Source organism: Agelaius tricolor, unplaced genomic scaffold, assembly GCF_023055355.1.
Source record: "Agelaius tricolor isolate 1412-34295 unplaced genomic scaffold, bAgeTri1.0.p SCAF_9, whole genome shotgun sequence".
NCBI classification, from domain to species: domain Eukaryota; kingdom Metazoa; phylum Chordata; class Aves; order Passeriformes; family Icteridae; genus Agelaius; species Agelaius tricolor.
The window spans coordinates 24,629,074-24,649,116 of NW_027269269.1; the positions used below are offsets into that span (position 1 = coordinate 24,629,074).

Sequence of the window (20,043 nt, forward strand, 5' to 3'; positions counted from 1 at the left end):
GCTAAAGGGCTGGGGAAACTGCCACGAAACCAGTGAGTTGCAAATGTGGAGGAAGAGACTGATGCTTGAAACTCTCCTTCTATCTCTTAGGCTGTGGTAGTAAAGCTGCCAAAAAGTGACAAAGCAAGGGGTATCTGAAAGGAGAGCTAGATAGAGCTCCTCAGGATTTTCTTCCCCAATTGAGTTTTCTCAGCTCCTAGAGACTCCATCTGTGATGAAAATTCTGATTATCAGTTGTATTCACAGACTGGTAAGACATGAGAAGAAATGGCCTTATGGTTAAGACATTCCCCATGTTCACAGGTCTAGCTGATTGGGCCTTTTGCTGTGCTATGCAGTCACAGTGTCATTTTAAGCGAGTTTTTTAATTTCTGCAGGCCTCTTTGGTTAGCTGTTTGGGCACAAAAGAAGCAGGCAAAACCATTTCCTGGCTTGGTGGGAATCCTTATGGTTGATATTTGCAGTGAGGCAATGTGTTAAAGGAATCACCCTCTGTGACACACTACCTTGCTTGTACTTAGCATAAAGTTGCCAGCTGTCTCTTCGAAGTTTTTTAAAAATTTGCTGGCAGGATGCTCTCAAAAAGGCCTGTGTGACTTTGGAATGTCTCTATCGTGGAAGTTTTGTGGTCTTCCTGCCTCACCAAATGGGTCATCCTGCTGGTAAGATGCTGGGAGGAGGTTCAGATCATGCCTCTGAGATGAAGGAAGCTTTTGCTAGCTGTGTGGCTTGTCTGATAGATTTCTTTTCTCTGAATGTTTGTTTTACAATACTGTCATATATTACTGAGCTTGCAATAGAGTTTTACACAGGGGGACATAAAGCCTTTCTATAATGGTCTTCATGTTGTTTAAATAATGAACAGTTGGAGACTCCAGTCAAGAATTAGAGATCCTCTGTGCTAGATGCTGGACAAACACAGAATTAGGCAAATATCATGGTTCAAAAAAGTTTGTGCTCTGAGTTAGGGAATGGAGATATGTTCCTCATCCTGTTTTCTATATCCAAGACATCTCTGAAAGGACTGGGAACAGTGAGAGAAGGCAATCTGGCTAAAAACATAGTTGCATGTTTTGTAGCTGTGCTCTGTATGGTCATACTGAATTATCATGTTATACTGGGGTACTTAAAACCATGTAGGTTGGAAAAGACCTTTAAGATCATTGAATCCAAATGTTAACCCAGCACTGCCAAGTCCACCACCAAACCTCCTGCCCCTGGTTACACTGTCATGTCATGGGCAGGCAGCCAGCAGCAAGGAGACTTGTAGCATGTGTGGGGTGCCTCCTCCATTTCTTCCTGGGGTGCTGGGATCTGCAAAGTAGCTGAACAAATAGTTGCATAGGGCAGAGACACACACAGAACAAGGTATGTCAGGGTGTAGGTCAAGAGGGTGGAAGGCAAAAAGGGAGCTGGGAGCTGAGGAGACAGGGCTTGTGTGGCTGGGAATGGGTGAAAATAGGAACCAAGAGTGGTAGGTGCCCTGTGACAAGGATCAACCCCATAGTCTGTGGTCCAAAATGTACTCAGAGAAACAAAAGACTCCACGCCAGCCTTCAGCTTCACAATACACTCCAGCTTTGGCCACAGAGATGGGAGTAGACAGGAAACTGCTCTGGAGAGGGGCAGGAGAGGAAAGAGAGTGTGCTGAGGGGTGGGAAGGGAGGGTGAACTGGCGTGTCAGAGTCTAACAATGAACCGTCTGTGTCAGGAAAACAGACGTACTCGGCAGGGCTATTTTTAGGGGTTCAGATCTCCCCCTCTCTGAGTCTGCCTCCCCCCCTCCTCTGTGCTGAGTGGCGCCTGGCAGATCGGTGGAGATTTAAAGGCCACAGATAGGAAAGAGCTCAAACACAATGAAGGAAATGCAGCAGGGAGGGGAGAGATGGGTGCCCAGAAATAGCCTGTGCAACACCTCAGCCACAGCCCCCAGCTCTTAGTGGAAGGGGAAGAAATACTTAGACCTAATGGCCAAAGCTTGTTCCCCAGGCCCTTGGAGTGCTCCTGGTGTCACCCATACCTTGTCTGTGAGAGCGGAGAGAACTGTACAGAACTGTAAAGTCATCATCCATGCTGTGCTCATTCACACACGAGGCTGGCTCACCACATCCGTTCTCAAGCTGAAGGGCGGCTGAGGCATGGCAGATCAGCAGTGAAGTGGGCTGGGAAGGTGCCCCACCTTCCTGTGTGAACCTGTGGCCCTCGCTGGCAGGGAGGCCTTTGTAACTGACTTAAAATCCTGACCCATATTTACAGGTTCAAAAGGAGGGAATTGAAGGCATTGTCATGGCTTTCAGACTCGGGCTGTGGCGCTGTGGGGGCACATCTCTGCACATGTTGGCAGACTGAGGAAGGAATCTCTACAGAGGGATAGCTGCTATGAGAACCCTGGTTTGGCTTGCTGTTGCTCCTATTCTGCACTCACTTTTCTCTTTTTCTATTTTTTTTTTTAGGATGGAGAGAATTTCCCCCTTCTTTTCCAGTTGTTTCAACCTTGAATTCCGTTTTGTTTTCTGTACTTCTTGCCTGAGAACTTTTCCTCTCCAGGTTTGCTTGAATTTGTCTGTGGAAGCTTTCACAGGAGAGACACTGGCTCGCTCCTCAGCCCTGCTCACTCAAGCTAGCTCACAGCCCTGCCTCCTGGGTTGCGCAAATCCAGATTTCCTATTTTTTCCTCTCTGGAGAACATCAGCCCTTTCCCTCAGAAAAATCCCTTGGCTCAGCACTGATTTCAGGCTCCGATATGAAGTGCTTTATTTGTAAAGCCTCCCTTGTTTGGCTCCCGCTCACCTTGCCTGACCTTCTCCTCCTCCTCCTCCTTCTCCTCCTCCTCCTTCTCCCTCCTCTTGGCCACAGGCTCTCTGGGCACTCCTGTAGCGACCTCCCCTCTGTCCTCTTGTCCTGGCCCGGGAAGAGCCACCCCTGTAGCCCAGCCTGCCTGGCAAGAGCTCTCCTGGAGCTCCTCATGGTTTCTTTCTCTCACTGCAGCACACACCTCTTTCACCCAGCTTGCCATGCCATTTCCTTTCTTCAGCTCTCTTCCCTCCATGGGAACAAGGAGCTGGACAGCAAACCTACAGCATCTGAAAGAGCTTCTGTGAATAAAGTGGGAATATTGCCTGTTTTGTTTCTAGTGTCTCTTCCCTCTATTGTGCTTCAAATACTGTTCTTTCTTGTTATGGAGGTGGCAGTCTCTGCTTTCCCCACTAGGGTATCATGGTGATGATGGCTGCTGGTGGGTCCTGCCATCTGGCACTGGATACTCAGGGTCCAGAGTCCTGGCTGGGATCAGGGCAGCAGACCACAGACCCCAGATAACCAAAATGAAATGGCAGCACCTAATTTCTGCAGTATTCATCAGCCAGCAGGACCCACCACCATGGCTTCCAAAGATGGCACCAAGAAATGGTACTTCCAGCTGAAAATGCCTGCTGGGCTGAAATAAACACCACGGGGTGAGGGTGATGTGCTGACCCAGCAGTGCTGCTGAGTGCCCATGCTCTGGGACTGTGAGCCTTGGAGCAGGGCTGTACAAGGAAGGGGAGGGGATCCACGCTGCACAGGGTTCTCCCCCACCCCTGGGGCCAGAACTCCCTCACTGGTGACATAAGGAAGCTTTACTCATGTAGAGGGTGATTTTATTTATTGAATTTATTTATTTATTTATTTATTTATTTATTTATTTATTTTAAAATGGAGGCATTCTCTTCTGAAGACATTCTGTTTGGATAGATTTGCAAGAGAGGAGTAGAGAAACCATATCTAAGATGAGGGAGGGCAATGGAGATGGGGCAGGAGTGTGATGTAGGGGGTCACCAGAGGAAAGTACAGGTGGACATAGACCCTATTAGAGATGTGACCTCCATCTGATGTAGAGCAGTGGAGGAGACCAGCACAGTGAGATTAAACACCTTGTTCAGCTCAGGAAGGGAGGGAAGGGGGGTCTGCAGAGGGGAGTTCAGGACTTCAAAGAACTTGGTGTGGTTACTCACCACACTGAACCTGTTCTCTCCCTGCTGGTCCTGTGTGGGGACTCAGCCATGTGGGAAAGGGCTGGCTGGTGCAGCAGGACATGCCTCCTCCCTGAGGGGGCTGGGACAGGGCTGCATCTCCCAGGCACCCAGACAGGGGGAGGAAGGTCTGGCAAGGCACACAGGTCTGAGCGTCCTGCTGTCTGTGTGAGCTGTGTGAAGTGAGCCCTTGGCAGGCAGGCAGGATGCGCCGTGGCACGCGATGGCTTTGGCGGCACGCCGGTGCAGAGAGGGATCCCATGCTCTGACTCGACATCAAGGTGCTGTGAGAAGCTCAGAATAAATTCAAGGAAGTTCTGAGTGTTTCATGAGGACTGAGGGTTCCTGAGAACAACCACCGGTCTGGTGGTGAGAGCTGAGTTTTCCTCCTTAGCCTGTGAGTGGGAGCAGAAGGCAGGGAGGTGACAGGCCAGACATCTCTATGACATTCTGCAAATCACTTTCCCCTCAACCTGTCAGGCATCAAGCTGTAAAATGGGGATAATTATGATAATTGCAGTGATAAACTGCACAATCGGAGCTATAATTGGGCAAGGTCCATCACCAGGTCCCTTGGTATTTTTTCTTATGTGTGAAGTGGTAACATCCAACACTTCTAAAGGGAAAAAAAAAGTCACTATACCAACAGAACCTGAACTGATTTTGGCAGAGGTCAGATCTCAGACAGAGCTTGATTTCTCTGAAAAATTAATCTCAAGTGAGTGAGGTGGTGAGTTTGCAGAGGGGTTCCTCTGCCCCATGAAAATGCAGAACCAAGGCTTGTGAAGGGAGGTGGGTTAAGTGTGTCCTTCGCCCCATTTCCTGGCCAATTTTCCTCCAAACCAAAGCTACTTTCCTTGTCCTTGGCCTGATTTTTAGTGAAAAGCTATAACATACTGTTTTTCATTTGTTTGTTCATTTTTTAACCCTGACCCATACAGCTACATTTGGCACAGAGTAAGAGGGGTCAGTGAAGCCTTAGGAGAAGTAATTTTGTCTCCCTGGGTATGCTGGTGGGCATACCCAGTCCTGTAAAGAAATCTGAATTTCTGGGATGAAAAATGTGAGGTAAGTGCAAGGAACTGCTCTAATGAGCTGACATCTGTGTGTACTGAAAACTAGACCAGAAAAGTGTTTGTGGGGTGAAAGGGGCAACGACACAGACAAGGCTCAGGGCCTGAAGGCAGACCTGTCCCATTTCCCTTCTTGCTGTACTGAGTCATTTCAGCTCCTTATCTAAATCCCTTTGTTGGTCAGGGGGAACCTTTTTTGGGAGCTGACTCGAAAGTATGCGAACTCGGATGCCCGGAGAGCATCTGTTTCTGCTTGCCGGGGAGGAGGGAGCTGCAGGTTTCCCTCCTTCCCCCTCTCTTTTAATTCCCCAACTCTCGGTCCCCTCCTTGCACTTCAGCAGCTCCATCCCGCACCTCTGCAGAGGAAGGCAGATCCCGCAGTGACAGAGTCACGTTGGAGGGCAGGAAGGCGCCTCGCAGCGAAGGACTCGGCGAGCAGAGGCAGAGATTTATTGGAGAGGCTGCCGGCCTCTCCGCTCCTCGCCGGAGCCTGCCCGGCCCTTGCCGGGCTGCGGGCTGCAGAGCAGGGAGCGCCCGACGCGCCAGGGGTTTCGTGCCGGGCAGTCCGCTATCTGCCGGGGCAAATCTTCCCTCTTCCTTCCCCCATCCCCATCCCTGCTCCCCCAACTCCTCTGCCCGCCTTCCCTCAGCCCTCGCTCACACACACACACACACACACACACACACACACACACACACACACACACCACTTTACTGCCAAAAAGCGTCCTCCGCCCCCCTCCTCAGCTAACTTCCTTTCAGCATTTTTTTGAGCTGGATTATCCTAGGATTTGTAAAACGGGGAAAGGAGAGAGCGAGTGAGCGGGAGTCAGGACAGGAAGCTGGTTTCTCATTCCTCCAACTGTCCAAAGCAGGAGGAGGGGAAGGGGGGGGAGCCAAAGAGGAGCCTTGTGCAGACTCTTCCCCAGTCCCTTTTCATTAGTCCGTTTGAACTTCCAGTCTCCTCCGAAAGCCAAGGGGAGCACGACCAGACTGGGACGCCTTCTGCTGGAAGTGGCGACAGCGCGACTGACGAAACGCAGAAGGTGGCTGTGGAGGGTCCCGGGATTGCGCTGAGGGAAAAGACGTCCCCCCACCATCTCCTGCCCCCAACTTGCCAGCTCTGATGCGGGCACCCATCCACCACCCACTTGCCTCTGATGAGAACCCTTCTGGGCTCAGGCTATGATCGCTGCTGCTGCGGGCTGTGGAGCCTCCTCTCGCCCTGACCTTCTTCTGCCACAGGAGCAGCCCAACATCTGGTGGGGATTAATGTTTACTTCTCTGGCTGGACGCTGTACGGGACCCCCGATGTTGCTCCCTGGGAGCGGGACACGGGCGGTGGTCTGAGGAGAAGAGCAAGAATTTTGTCGCCCAGCGTGAGGCCGGGGGGAGGGGGGCAAGGCAGGAGGGGGGTGAACCTCTTTTGGGACTAACCTCATGAAGAACAAGGGAGCCAAACAGAAACTCAAGAGGAAGGGAGCCGCGAGCGCGTTCGGCTGCGACCTGACGGAGTATCTGGAGAGCTCTGGGCAGGATGGTAAATGCTTCTTTATTCTCGCTCTGGTTGCAGAAAAGCCAAGCGCGTGTCCCCCTGTTCTTACTGGCAGGACTGCAAACCAGACCTTTCCAAAAGCTAAGGGTTAGACAGCCTGGAGCTGACTTATCCCTGGGAAGCGGAGTCACTGCCCCATTACTCACAATGAATGAGCGGTCGGAAGATTGCTTTGGTGATGCATCTGCATGACCCTTGCATGAGTAGTGCTGTGTGTGTGGAAAGGACTGGGCTGGGGTTCTCGGGCTGCCTAAGTGTGTAAAAGACAGCCTGACATCAGTCGTGATGCCCTCTCCCATCTGCCTGGCAGTGGAAGGGAGTAACAGGCGTTTAGCGAGTCAGGTTTGGAAATCTGAATGGTGCTCAGTGTTGCCTCCTCCAGGATTTCAAAATCCACCTTAAGTCCATGACAACAGAATTTTGGAGGACTCTGGGGAGGAACTGGACTCCAGTACAGTTCAAATGTTGTCCTTGGACTGCTGGATGGAGACAGGACAGAGACTGGGTTATCGGGTGGAGTACGGTGTGTGGTGTTGGAGACATCTGAGCTAACACGTTCACCACCCTGCCTGTTGGCTTTCACTCCTTCTCCCCTTGACCTTCATGCTCCCAGGTACTGAACGAGAACACAGTAGCTCAGACAAGAGGTAACTCCAATAAATAACGGGGCCCTGAGTTTGAAATGGTCAGTCCTTGATGAGGGAAGTAGCAGAACATTTTTTCTTAAAGTGAGTTGAATGACAAGAGAAGTGGTTGTGAGTTTGGCCAGCAGAAGGACCTGCAGTTTAGCAAGAGGAAAAAATAAATACATGCCTGTTACCATCTGTGATGTTAGCATTATGATCCCGATTTAGCGTGATGTTCCAATTTGAATTGACCAATTTTACCAATGTCAGGTTATTTCAGGGGAAAAAAAAAGACTTCTAGCAGCAATGTCAGCTTTGTACAGGCAGAGCTGTACAATCAGGTCTTTCATTTGCTGATGAGCATGGCTGATGAAGTGCAGTGTGGAACCACACTGGCAGACGGATAGGCTGCATAACAGGAGTACTTTCCATTGCACAGTGAAGAGGGCAGTAAATGTATCACTAAGATGAACTGTTATATATGTGCATTTATTTAGGTATGGGGGAAAACCAGCCATTCAATTGCATTGTGGTTTGTCTGCAACAGGTGCTGAATCTTTTAACTTACATAGCTCTTAACAGCAATTGAATTAAGTGTCAAAAAAATAACAGACTTAATGAGCTGATGTCCCTTTGCCAGTGTGAGGTGTAGACAGATAAATTCCATCCAGTGCTACCATGGACCTCTGTGGTGAAGGAACTATTTACAGCTGTTTACAGGAGCACTGGAAAACAATGCAGGGAAGGCGGGCACAGACAGTATATTCACTTGAAGCAGCAAGGGGAATTTTAAAGGCAAAAACATACTAACTGCAGTTGAAATTAGGCCAGATGAGCAAAATCTATTACCTAAAATCCCGTCTTTTTTTTTTTTTTTTTTTAGTAGTCTTTTGAGAACAAGAAGGAAGGACATTTTCTCAAATCTAATTTGTGGCATGGTTCACAGTTCCAATGTACTTATCTCTCCCTTATCTCTCCATGCTGAGGAGCAGTGGGGAGAGTAGGAAGTTCCTTTCCTTTCTGCAGTACTGCTGTTTGTTCAGTAGCACATCCCATTGCCCAGTGCTGTGGGATCCAGAAATGAAGGACACAGTTGTTGTAGGTTAATTGGTAAGGGTGTAAGTTAAGTTGGATTGGAAGTTCCAATTCATCAGGACAAGGGGAAAAAATTAAAATATTAGAGATATTAATTTTGTTGGTAGTAGGACTCTCAGGATAAATAGGAATGACCAAGAATGCTGAAGTGATGTCTTAGGGAAAAAAGGAAGGTTGAGATGTCACCAGGACATCACAAACTTGCAACCAAATTAAAAGAGCATTCAGGGTATGAGAGATGGTTGACTTGGGGAGAGTTGAATTGTTCTGCTAAGAATTATTTCCAGTGACAAGTCAGTGCTCCTGTAGGCAGCAGATTTTATAGGGACATGAAGCTGTAGCTTTCTCTCTGCTTTGATTTCTTCTCAGTGCTGTGTGTTTAACTGGTGGGATGCAGGCTCAGGTTGTTCCCTACTGAGAAGCAATGAAGTTCTAAGACTGTTCCTGATATCTGAGAGTGGTGAGGAGCAGGAGAGCTTTTTGGCTGCTGTCCAGCAAACATTTTGTTGTGGGCCTTTCTGCAAGCAGGTTTTAAAGTGTACCCAGAAGGGTTAACTGTAAGGAAGATGCTGTGGGCCCGGCAGGACGTGAGTCATATTGGTTGTGCTTTCCGTGCTCAGGTTTGCTTTAGGCCATCCTGCAGTGCTGTTGTGTGAGACTGGAGCTGCACAGGCAAGGAGAGGCTGAGACCTGCTTTGCTGGTGCTGGCCAAGGGAGCACAGGGGGTGGTCAAGGCTAGTGAAGACGATTCAATTTGGAATTTTCCCCTCGGGGTTAGTACATGACCTTTACAGCTAGGGGATGCTGCACTACTTGCACGATGCTTTGTGGAGGAGAGGCACAACTTGAGTCCCTACATGCCTGCGGTTGTTGATGAGCAGCTTGTGCTTTCTGTAAGGACCTTAGTCCCTGTGTTCTTGCCAAATTCCAGTGGAGAGAATTATATTCTGCTAAAGGTATCAGCATTTCCTCTCTTCCCATGTAACTCTTTAATGACTGGCTATGGTTCTCTTCAGAGACAGCCAAAGATCTCGCTGTCTCCCTTACCAGATCCGTGTACCTAAGCCTCACTTAGAAAGAACTTTATGATAATACAATAAAAGCTGCAGCAGAGCTACCAAGTATTTAAAAAAGATCAAATAGGAAGACTTTAGCAGGTACAGTGAAGCAGCTCAGGAGCCAAAAACGTGATACAAAGCCTTTAGCCTCAAGTTGATTCTTTCAGATCTGACACAGGTCAGTGGTGATGGGCAGATGTGGATGTCTGGTGGCTGGTTGGACACTCAGATGTGTTGAATTTACTGTGTTTCAAGTCAGTTCCTGTCAGTACCACATTTGACCCTACTTGGCCTTTTCCTGCTGGCAGTCTCTGCACAGACACTGGTCACACTTCTTATGGGGGCAGACTGCTATCAGTGCACACAAGCATTTAAAATCATGACTCAGGCCACAAAAACCACCACATAAAATCTTTGCTGGGTTCTTTGTCCGCTTTCTGTTTTCCAAAACTTCAGTGTGCATCTGGGTTATGTTTTCAAGTCTTTCTTTGGTAAGAGGGCTAGAAACTCGGGGGAAAATAAACTTCTCTTCCTCCTCACCATAATTATCAAACAATGGCTTAAATAGCAGCGTGTATGAGGACAAGCTCACATCAGACATAAAGGAATGGTGGCTGGCAGTACCAATGAGGAAAAGTTGTGTAATTTTATGTAGTCCCTCCTGTGTCACTTCCAGCACTGAGTCCATACTTGAAGGCAAGTGATCTTTTGGAATATAAAAGCTTCACTAGAAAGCAGTGTCCATGCCCAGACTTTGGACATGGATAGCCATCCATGCAGTGAGTACTAATGGCCCTTTACTAAAACTTTTTACTGTGCCAAACTTTATTGAAATGTATCAGTGTAATGGGGCTAACAGATAATAGTCTTGAAGGATTAACATTAAAGTCATGTTCTGGCCTCTTGATAACCAGCTTGGTTTCCAGAGGAGAAAAATGCATTGTGCCTCTGCTGAAGTCAGTGGGAGTTGCACATCAGGCTCTCAGTTACTGCAATAACAACAGTGTAATTTTCTGGTGACGAATGGGCCAGCAGAGAAGACAAGGCACAAGTTTGTGCACCATCTTTAGCTGGGGCAGGACAGTCTGAACTGCTTAAGAAAACAGTCACAAAGAACAGTCTTGCTTCTGGTTATATCACAAAAGTATTGTAACAGGAGGCTGTTATAAGAGTCAAAGCTGTTAAAGTGAGAGGAGCTAAATCAAAAGAAATTTTAATATTCCCAGTGCTTCTCACTGTGGAAATTCAAGCTGGGATTTCAGATATACAGCCACATACAACTTCCACTCTTTAAAATGGAAATGCACACAGCATCTACAAGAATTGGATTGTGATGGTAAAAGACAATCGAGTCTTTTGTATAGGAACTTCTAGCAATCCAGACCTACCTTTGCTTCATATGCTTAGAGCCAGGTAGAACTTGGAAAAAGGCTGAATGTTTCCTGTGGTTTTTTGGTATGCTGGTGTCTAGATATTAGGCTAAGAGGTGCTACCAGGTGTGCATAAAGCCAGACCTCAGACTTGATGCCTTGTTCTTATGGTGCAGGTCATCTCTGTGTGTCTGAGATTCCCCTATTTGCTGGAGAGTTAATTCTGCTGTTGCTGTACCCCTCTGTGGTTTCTTCCACATCTGTTTCCTGCCTGATGTTGTCTGATTGGGATGCAATGAGCTCAGCTTTTCCCCTCAGCCCCCTCCCACACTCCCCACAGCTCCCTCAACAGCTCTCACCCTGACCCTGTAGCACCCAAACCCCTTCCTATCTATTCAGCTGATGCAGCTTTATTGGCTTTTAGTGGTCTCAAAAATCTGTTGGCTCTGGCCAGCCCTGGCTCTACAGGCAGGTTCTTCAATGCATCTGAGAGGTGCAGTAGGCAAAGACTTTGCTGTAGCATAGGCAGGTAGTTCAGAGGGAAAGCAGCAATAATAATTCAGCAGTAATGTGCTGGGTACAAAGGAAAGGTGGGCTTGGATACTTCTTGCTTGTTTTGGTACAGCCCCTTAAGCACCCTGTCCTCTGCACAGTGGTTTTGTCATCATGCTTTTCACTGTGAAGCTGCCTTGTCCATACATGACTGGATAAGGAGACCTGTCACTCGGGAAAAAATTTTCTTGCTTCAAGAACAGACTCCCTTTGAGTCAATCATTAAACCTGCTACACAGATGTGAAACAGCTTTTCTGGGCCCTGTGGCTTTCTTTCCTCACCCTGGCATTTCTTTTGGGATAGGAGCATGCTGGGATGAGCATGAGGGTGCATGCAAGTCCATAGCACAAATAAGTGTGTGCCAACCAAGACTGCATTTGTGTTCACTTGGGACATTTTTTTAAGCCATCTTTTCTGTAGTGATATTTCAAAGTGAAGGCATGCCCATACTTTTGGGTAGGTGCTTTTGGTTAGTGCTGCATGCAACAAGTCCTGGGAAAACTGCTGAAGAATCATTAAAGGCAAACTGGAGGAAAAAGACAAAGCTTTTATTTATTTTTTTTTAAAGTCCCGGTGGAAAAATGAAAATGCCACACGCTCATTTAATCTGCTGCAGAAGAATGAAGAGCTGCATTCATCCCTCTCTCAAAATTAGAAACTGTGGCACTGGGGATTTCTGTCTCAAGAACTGATCAAGCTGAAAAGAAACCTTTTTGTGGAGCCAAATTGCCTTCAATCTAGATTTCTTTCCTGACCTACCTTACTCTGTGGCTATGCAAACACTTGTCTCCATTCAAGGAAGGAAGTGGCAGGGGCTGGGAGGAGAACAGGACAAGAACGGCCTCTTGGGCTGGCTCAGAAATGCTCTAGTCCTCTTTCTTTGTGTGTGTGGTGTGCTCTGGGGTCTGATCCACATTTTCACACTGCTGATATGCTGGGAGGCCACGTGGCCTGCACTCTGTGGGGTCTATTCCTGGCTCTAGTCATGCAGGCTGTGTGGATATTTAAGGCTGCATCCCCTCATCCGTGTGACAGGAGCAGAAGGGACAGTTGAACTCTGAAGTTTTGGGGGGAAAGAAGTGGGATTGTGTTATTGTACAGGGAAGGAGAGCTGTGGCAGCGGGGTCTGAGAGCTGAGTACATGTATTGGCAGGTGGAGGAGCTAGGCTGGGCTTTGAGCGAAGACAGCTCCTTGGCCTTTCAGTGTCTGCCAAAGCGTGTCCAGTGGACAAGAGATGAGCAGCTTTGCTGCCAAAATGGATACTGTGGAGGAAATTATTAATAATGTAAATTCTTGCATTTTCTCCACCCTCTGTCACAAGTGGTGCTTCACATTTTGAGTCCCAGATACCAGCCTCTATGGCAACAAGTGAGAGGAAAAAGACACTGGGAACAACGGGAACAGAAGCCATCTGTTTGCTTCTGTTACTTTGCTGTTCCTTCTTGTTTTGGATTATGTTTGTGTTACTTCCTCAATCTGTTTCTGGTTCCTGGGACCTGGATTTTTGTGTCTCTGTGGCACAGTGTTACTGTTGTTTAACATTCATGTTGCATGCTCAGCTCCTTGTTCTGTATTGACTTTCCATTGCTAGCACTGTGTGATTAGCAGAGAACTCTTGCATGTTGCCTGCTGCTTTACATTTCCCTTACTGAGCACTGCAGGAGACAGATGTGTGGTTTGCATGCACTGAGCCCCACTTTGATCCTGCCTTCTCCCCCACCCCCTGCAAACAGCATGAATCACATCTTGCCTGCAGATCTTAGGTTAGGACACGTATTTTGATTTAGCAAATGTTTTCTCTTTGTTGGTAGCAGCTGATTTCATCTGAACTTGGAAACCAAGGAGTGGGGACTCCACTGCTTGTGGTGTCACAGCTCTCAAAGGTTCAGGGAAACAGCTGTACTGGATGAAACACTGGAATTGCACAGGGTGGATGTGCAACACAGGCTGATCTAGCAAGTGATGGGCAAGTCTGGGAGGCCCCCATTGGTCAGGGGTGCTTGGGTCCCAAGCTTTGGTGCAGGCCTGGTTCTAGTTTGGAGAGCTCAGAAAGCATCTGTAACTTGGGCTTGGCATATATGATGCAGTTCTACAGCAGCAACATTTGCTGGCAGCCAGGGTTGTGCCAAAAATGTATGTTGCAGTGTTTCTCCTTTAACGGTAATAAGGGAAATGAAAACAGCCTGTCAGTGATGGTATAAGCAGCCCTGCTCTGAAGAGCTGGGGTGGAGTGGCTGTCAGATTGACTGCCCACATCATGGCTTGGACTGGATCTCTGTCTGGAGGGTGATTAAAGGATGGAGAGCTACCAGCATCTGCCTCCAGTCCAGCACCACCAGCAGGGTGCCAGATACACTTAGAGCTCTGACATGGCAACCTACAGATATCTTATTGAAATGCAAAGGCTGCTAAATGGCTGCACTGCTGGTTATTTCAAGGGCAACTAGTGTTCCTAGCCGCCTACCAGTGGCTCCTTTCCATACATTCCCAGAGCCTCAAGCCTCAGCTGTCCTTTGCTTGCATGCCAGAGCCTTCAGCTTCTCTGCTGATAACTTTAGTTAATGTGTTTTGCATTGTCAACAACAACAAAAACCCAAAACAAACCAATGAAACAAAAAAACCCACAAAAAACCCCAAGCAAAAAAATCTGCAGTATGTTTACAATGCACACAGAGAACAGTGTAGCATAAATTGAATTTATTGTTAAATGAAATTACATTGTGCAACTGTGCTGACTGTATTATTATAACTTTCATACTTAATTCAATAATGTAGACTCTGTTTTCTACCTTTATCTGAAACCACAAGCAGACTTTCTGATCTTCTGCAACCAGTGTGATTGCAGATATGAAAGTACTTAACCATGGACTTAAAATCTACCTTTTTGTCAGATGCTGGGGCCTTTGCATACAATGAAGTTATAGCTACCAGTACTGACCTTCACACTCACTCAAGTGCCAGATCCCTGCTCCCTCTGTGTGCGACAGCGAGGAGTTCAGTCCCTAATGCTACAAGTCTTGTGGCACATTAAGTGCACAGGAAAGTGCCAGTCCTCTTCTGTTTCTACCCCCTGCCTTGAATAGGACCCTGAACCTAGATTAGATTCCCCATTTTCACCTGAGTGGGGGCCCTTTTGATTTTAACAGTGCATCAAAAGTGGAAGAGCAAAACTCATGCTTTTTGCAGTTGCCTTCAGTTACTGCAGCTCAGTTGCTGTGTTCCCATCTGGGAGCAGCCGCCTGGCCTAGGTTCAAACCAGCCTTCTTCCATCCTGGTGTCACCAGCTGATGATGGGTGTGACAGACTCAGTTCCAGGCAATGTCAAGTTGGCTGCATGGCTGCCTCAACTTAGGTGAGTTAATGTCCATGTAGGAAGAGTTACCTTAACAGTAGTAGAAAATGTTACAGAATCACAGAATTTCTGAGCAGGGACTTCTTGAGATTAACTAGACCAAACCCTCTGCTCAAGCAGGGTCAGCTTGAGCCAGTTGCCCAAGACTGTGTCCAGTTGAATTTTGAATATCTCCACAGAATTTTGGATATAACCTCTGTGAGCAAACTGATCCAGCCTCAGACTACCATCAGAGTAAAAAAATATTGTGTTCAGATGGAATCTCCTGGTTTTTAATTTATGTATCTTGTATTGTCAATAGGTACAGCTGAGAATAGACTTGCTCCCTTTTCTTCATTCCCTTCCAGCAGGTCTTCATAAACAATGATAGATCCTTCCTGATCCTTCTGTTATACAGGAAAAGATGATCCTGGCCTCTCCTCACATGAGAGATGCTCAAGTCCTTTAATCATCTCTGTGGCTCTGAGCTGAGCTTGCTCCAGCAAGTCCTTCTTGTACTGTGGAGCCCAGAGCTGGACACAGGACTCCAGCTGTGGGCTCAGCAGTGCTGAGCAGAGGGGAAGGATCACCTCCCTCAACCTGCTGGCAACTCACCTCCTAACTCTTCTGATGTTCTTAGTAATCTATGCAGTTACTAGCAGAGATTTTCCTTGGTATTCCTGTTTTTGCTGGCAATTCAATCAATAAGTAACGTGCAATCAGGACATTGTAAAGGATCCTTTCTACCTTGCTTAATGCTCTTTCTGCCCTGGTTAATACCCAAAAGGAATTGTCTTTTCATAAAAGAGCCCCAGTTCTTTAATGGTTTCTGAAGTTTTGCTGCTGGTCAGCCCGAATAAATTAATTTATATAATACACTGCTCTGCTGCATCTTCTAAAAGCCATGCAGAGCTTTGGCTTAATAGAAAGTCTACAAAAAATGCATTGAAGCAGCACACCTTTCTCAGGTGGTGTTTGTCCCCCTCTCCTCCCCCAAAGCCACAGTGCACAGAACCAGGGCATTGTGGCCAAACTCCTTTCTCCCAAAGCATGTCCAGCAGACTGGAGAGTGAGAAACTTTGCTGTCAAAATGGATACAGTAGGGGAAATTATTAATAATGCAAACCTTGCTTTTTCTCCACCCACTCTCACAAGTGGAGCATCACATTTCAAGTCCCAGATACCAGCCTCTATGGCAACAAGGGAGAGCAGAAAGGCACTGGGAACAAGGGAAGCAGAAGCTGTGTTACATCTCCAGCACAGGGATCGAGCAAGGGGAGGGGAAACTCACATCCCTTTGCTGGATTCTCAGCTGTGTCCGCTGTTCTTAGAAATATGCCCTGAGCAGCTGACTTGGGTGCATAGCAATTTGTCTCCAGCTCCTCACTGCCCTCTTCTACACTCAGGGCTCAGCTAACTAAATGCCTTTGGAAATGCTATTATCTCCTGTGCTCTCCGGGGCCAGGAGCAGCGCGAAGATTGATCATCTGGAACAGGAGGCTTTGTTTAGTTCTATAAAGTACAGAGGAGTTAAAGAAAGAACAAAAAATAAACGCCAAACCCAATGCAAAACTCGCTTTAAATCTCATGCCCTTTATTTGCTCTCGCCAGTCTGGGAAGGTGAATGTATTTTGTTTTGTCATGTCATTAGATACTATGACATGAGGAAATGGTTAGAGGAGATATACCTGCACCTCTAGAACGGGGATTGAACATCCAAATGGCCAGGAGATATTCCTGATATAACTAAGTTGTGTAATTTATTTCCTGAAGAGCATCAGACAGGAGACCAGGTCAGCTTCTCTGATACAAACTTCATTTAAGGATGCCCTGGCTGGTGTTCACTAAGCACAGTGGCATTGATACTGTGTTTTTACCTGAAAGATGCTGAACATGCTCATAAATTTTCTATACACATGGGATGCAAGGCTGAGAATCCAGGCTGGATCTGTGCCTGTACTCACCATCTATATTCACTGGCTCATCAAAAAATGCTGATTTAGCAGACAGAACACTGGGAGGAAGAGTGTCTGTATGTGTCTGTGTGTTTATCTGCAGCTGAATATTTCAGTTGGGATATTTTTGATACATTTGATGCATTCTGCATTTACCATTTCAGCAGTGAATGTGACCATCAGTCCTGTTGCAGACAGGCAGCTTGGCAGCACAACAGAGCCATCCAGCATGTGGAAACCCTTTGCTGCCCATGCAACTAGTGCTGGTTTTTCTGTTCTTCTCCCATTGTGTTGCTGCTGCTGGTGGTGGCAGTCACACCTCAGGAGGTTCAGAGGTGTGATCAGGCAGGGTGAGCTTCCTTCTTGAGCCCTTGCATCTCTGCTGCAATTTATGTGAAATAAATAAGCTGTCAGTGGGACTGAATTGTTTACTTTCTTTGTGTAAAATCAGAGAGGGAAACAGCTTCACCATTTTGCTCTTTCTGTTTTTATCTTCTCAGTGTGCTCCAATTGGTAGTGCATTTTCCTTACCCTTGTTCTGGTCAGGTAATTTCAGATACATGAGAGGCTAAATGAGAACAAACTCTCTTGTGAGATTTATTGCATCTTCTGCTTCTAATCAAGCCAGAAAAATAGAGCAACAGACTTCCTTCTGTAATCCTGTTCTCTCCATTCCAGTCCTGACTGAAAACCAGAAGTACAACAAGAAGGAATGCAGAAAAAAAAAAAAAAAAAAGAAAAAAGTTAAAACAAATGTCCTGGAATCTCTAAGAAGAGTATGGGGTTTGGCCTGAGGTGATGGTGCAGGGGTCCAGAGGGGGCATGGAGGATTCTCCCTTCTCTCAAGTGTTTTCAGTTCCCCCTGCTTAGCTGGTTTTTTTTACCTCCTCCTGTGCTACCCTCCCCCTCTCTCTCCATTTTGATAACTTTATTGCCAGGATGGCAGTATGCACATGTTGCCAAAGTCAATACATCAAGCTCTGTGCCCAAGGCAGGCTTAGGAGCAGTAAATGAGAAGAGCTGGTCTTGATCCATTGGGTCCATCATTCTTCCCTCCTGGCTTGATAGTGACTTACACACTGCTGCCTAAGGTTCGCTGCATAAAGCCACAAATGGGAGCTGAGCCAGGAAATTCAGTTCCATATCCCAGTAACTTCAGTTTGGGGTCACCCTCCAGACTTGCCAGAACCTAGATAAGGAATGGAATCCCCTGCAGCCCCGTCTGTAGATCAGGTGGGTGTAGGTGACCCAGTGCCTGCTGTCCTCCTCGGGGTGGCAGGCAGAACATGGTGCTAGAGGCAGCCCTCCATCACTGCTCACAAACCTGCTTGAGGCGGGGAGGAGCTGATGTGACAAACACAAAGGAGGCCTAGGAGTCCTAATTAGTCCTAATTTCTATCCTGCTAAAACACCCATCTGTCACTCTGCTGCAATAATGAGATTTGAGGAGATTAACTGGATACTAGTGAGGCCCCTCAGCATGGCAGCTCTGTAAGTGTGCTGCTGCTCAGCTTTAAGCCACGCTTGCAGCAATTACACCCCAAGCAGATTTTTATGTCTGGTTAGTGCTTGCATGGGAGTGGCCCAAAAAAATCTGCTACAGGAATGGGGTGGGTCATTCAGAAGATGGCAAGCGTAGTATCAGCTCTGTCAAGCTGCTGTCTAGGCATCATTTGGGGAAATGTTACCATTTGGGCACATGGTAAAACAAGGACCCCAATATTTTAAAAAATGCCTGGTTTATCTTTTTCTTTCCTAGAGCATAGGGTCTCTTTTACAGATGCACATGTTGTGCTGTGTCTTTTTCTTTGCAGAAGCAATTTCTGCTGGAGCTAGGATTTGTTTTTTATCCAGTGTCCTAAACTGTCACGTAGTGCTGCTCTGCCTGGCTCAACAGCTGCCACCTCCCAGCCTAGAGGTGGGTGGAGTGAGTCTTGTTTTTGCAGTTTGTGAAATATTTCAGGACGTAAGGCACTCATTAAATTATTGATGTTAGCTTTTGGGCATTAAACAGATGTGAACTGCAGCTCTGGATCCTAAGGGCTTTAGAGGCATATCCCTGCCCTAATGATGGTTCCCTGTTTGGGATTTTCATGCATCTCTCACTGCAGATTTGAACTCGCTGCAGGATGGTGGAAGGATTTAGCAGATGGACAAAGGGTGACTGCAAGGCTTTTCTTTACAACATTATATACCTGTGAAGCAAATCTAATTGAGCTTTGGTAGAAAAAGGGGAAAGACACGTGCATGTTTTCTTTAGGAGAATGGAAAAATTAGAAAAATGTGTTCCTGCCTCTTGACAGAGCATGCTTTCAGGGTATGAAAAGATTTTGAGTAGTTGTGATTCAAGGAACAGTGCAGGTGCACCTGATATCAATTCTTGTGGTTAAGGAAAGATATTGTAGCTTGTAACATGCCTTATTCCTATCCTTTTCCCCAGTCCTGCCTCCTTCAAGAGTGGCTGGCAGCAGCAGCGCTGCTGACTTTACCTTGTGATGATGGCAGGGTGGAGGCTGGGACTTTCAGTGCAGCCCTGTCTCTGCAGTACCTTCAGCTCTTTGGCTGGGCTGTGGTGGTGAAAAACAGCACCTTGGCTGATGTGGGACAAGGAAGGGAAGGTAACAAGCGTGGCACCATGAGCTTTGAGATCTCTGGGCAAGTTTGACGGCTGCTTGCTCGTTCCCAAGGAACTGACTGCAAACAAAACTCTGTGTATGGCAGGCAAATCCGCTCCCAGGTTTGACAGGGGTCCCATGTTTGTGTTTGAATGGGAAGCGTTCAAGAGGCTTCTCCCTTCACCTCTGCTTTCCCACCCATTCTCCCCTCTCTGCTTCAGGGCGCTGTGGGGGCACAAAACCCTCCTGTTTGTTGTGGGGCAGACGAAGCGGGAGGGCCATCCCTGACCCTCTCCTCCCCTCAGCAGTTTGCATGGTAATTAGCTCGTCCCTACCAGACAAGCCCACAGCCAACAGAGCGACAATTCAGATGCTGAACAATGTCCAATTATCCCAGCCCTGGGAGCAAGAGGCCACTCCCTGACACGTGGGCTCCGTGTCCCTGGCCAGATGGCTCCTCAAACTCCCTTGGCTGGCCCGGTAACGCTGCTTGGGGAATTTGACACGTGTCAGCAGTTTTGGCTGAGTGCTTTCGTGAGCTACCAGCAGCACAGTTGTCTGAAATATCGGGAAGAGCTCAGTGTGCACCCCAGGCAGTGCCACCCACTCTATGCCCTGTGCTGAGGCAGGGCTGGTGGCTACAAGGGAACATGGGTGCTCACCTGTGGAGGGAGATTTTGCAGCCTCAGCTTGGCTACCTGTATCCCTCATCCAGTTTGGTGACCTGCTGGAGATGTAAGCAGCATAAAAGCACACCTTTTTCTTTTCTCTTTGCATTCCAGCATTTGTGCACCAGTGAGG

At 47.4% G+C, this 20,043-nt stretch overlaps 1 protein-coding gene across 1 annotated transcript in view; it reads left to right on the forward strand.

Moving 5' to 3' along the window:
* Window positions 1-6,467: 6,467 nt before the first annotated feature.
* Window positions 6,468-20,043, forward strand: part of ARHGAP31 (Rho GTPase activating protein 31) — a 59,913-nt gene continuing 46,337 nt past the window's right edge. The window contains exon 1 of the mRNA XM_071433315.1: window positions 6,468-6,623. Coding sequence (XP_071289416.1) covers window positions 6,524-6,623 — 100 coding nt within the window. The 5' untranslated portion in view covers window positions 6,468-6,523. The remainder of the gene's footprint in view (window positions 6,624-20,043) is intronic.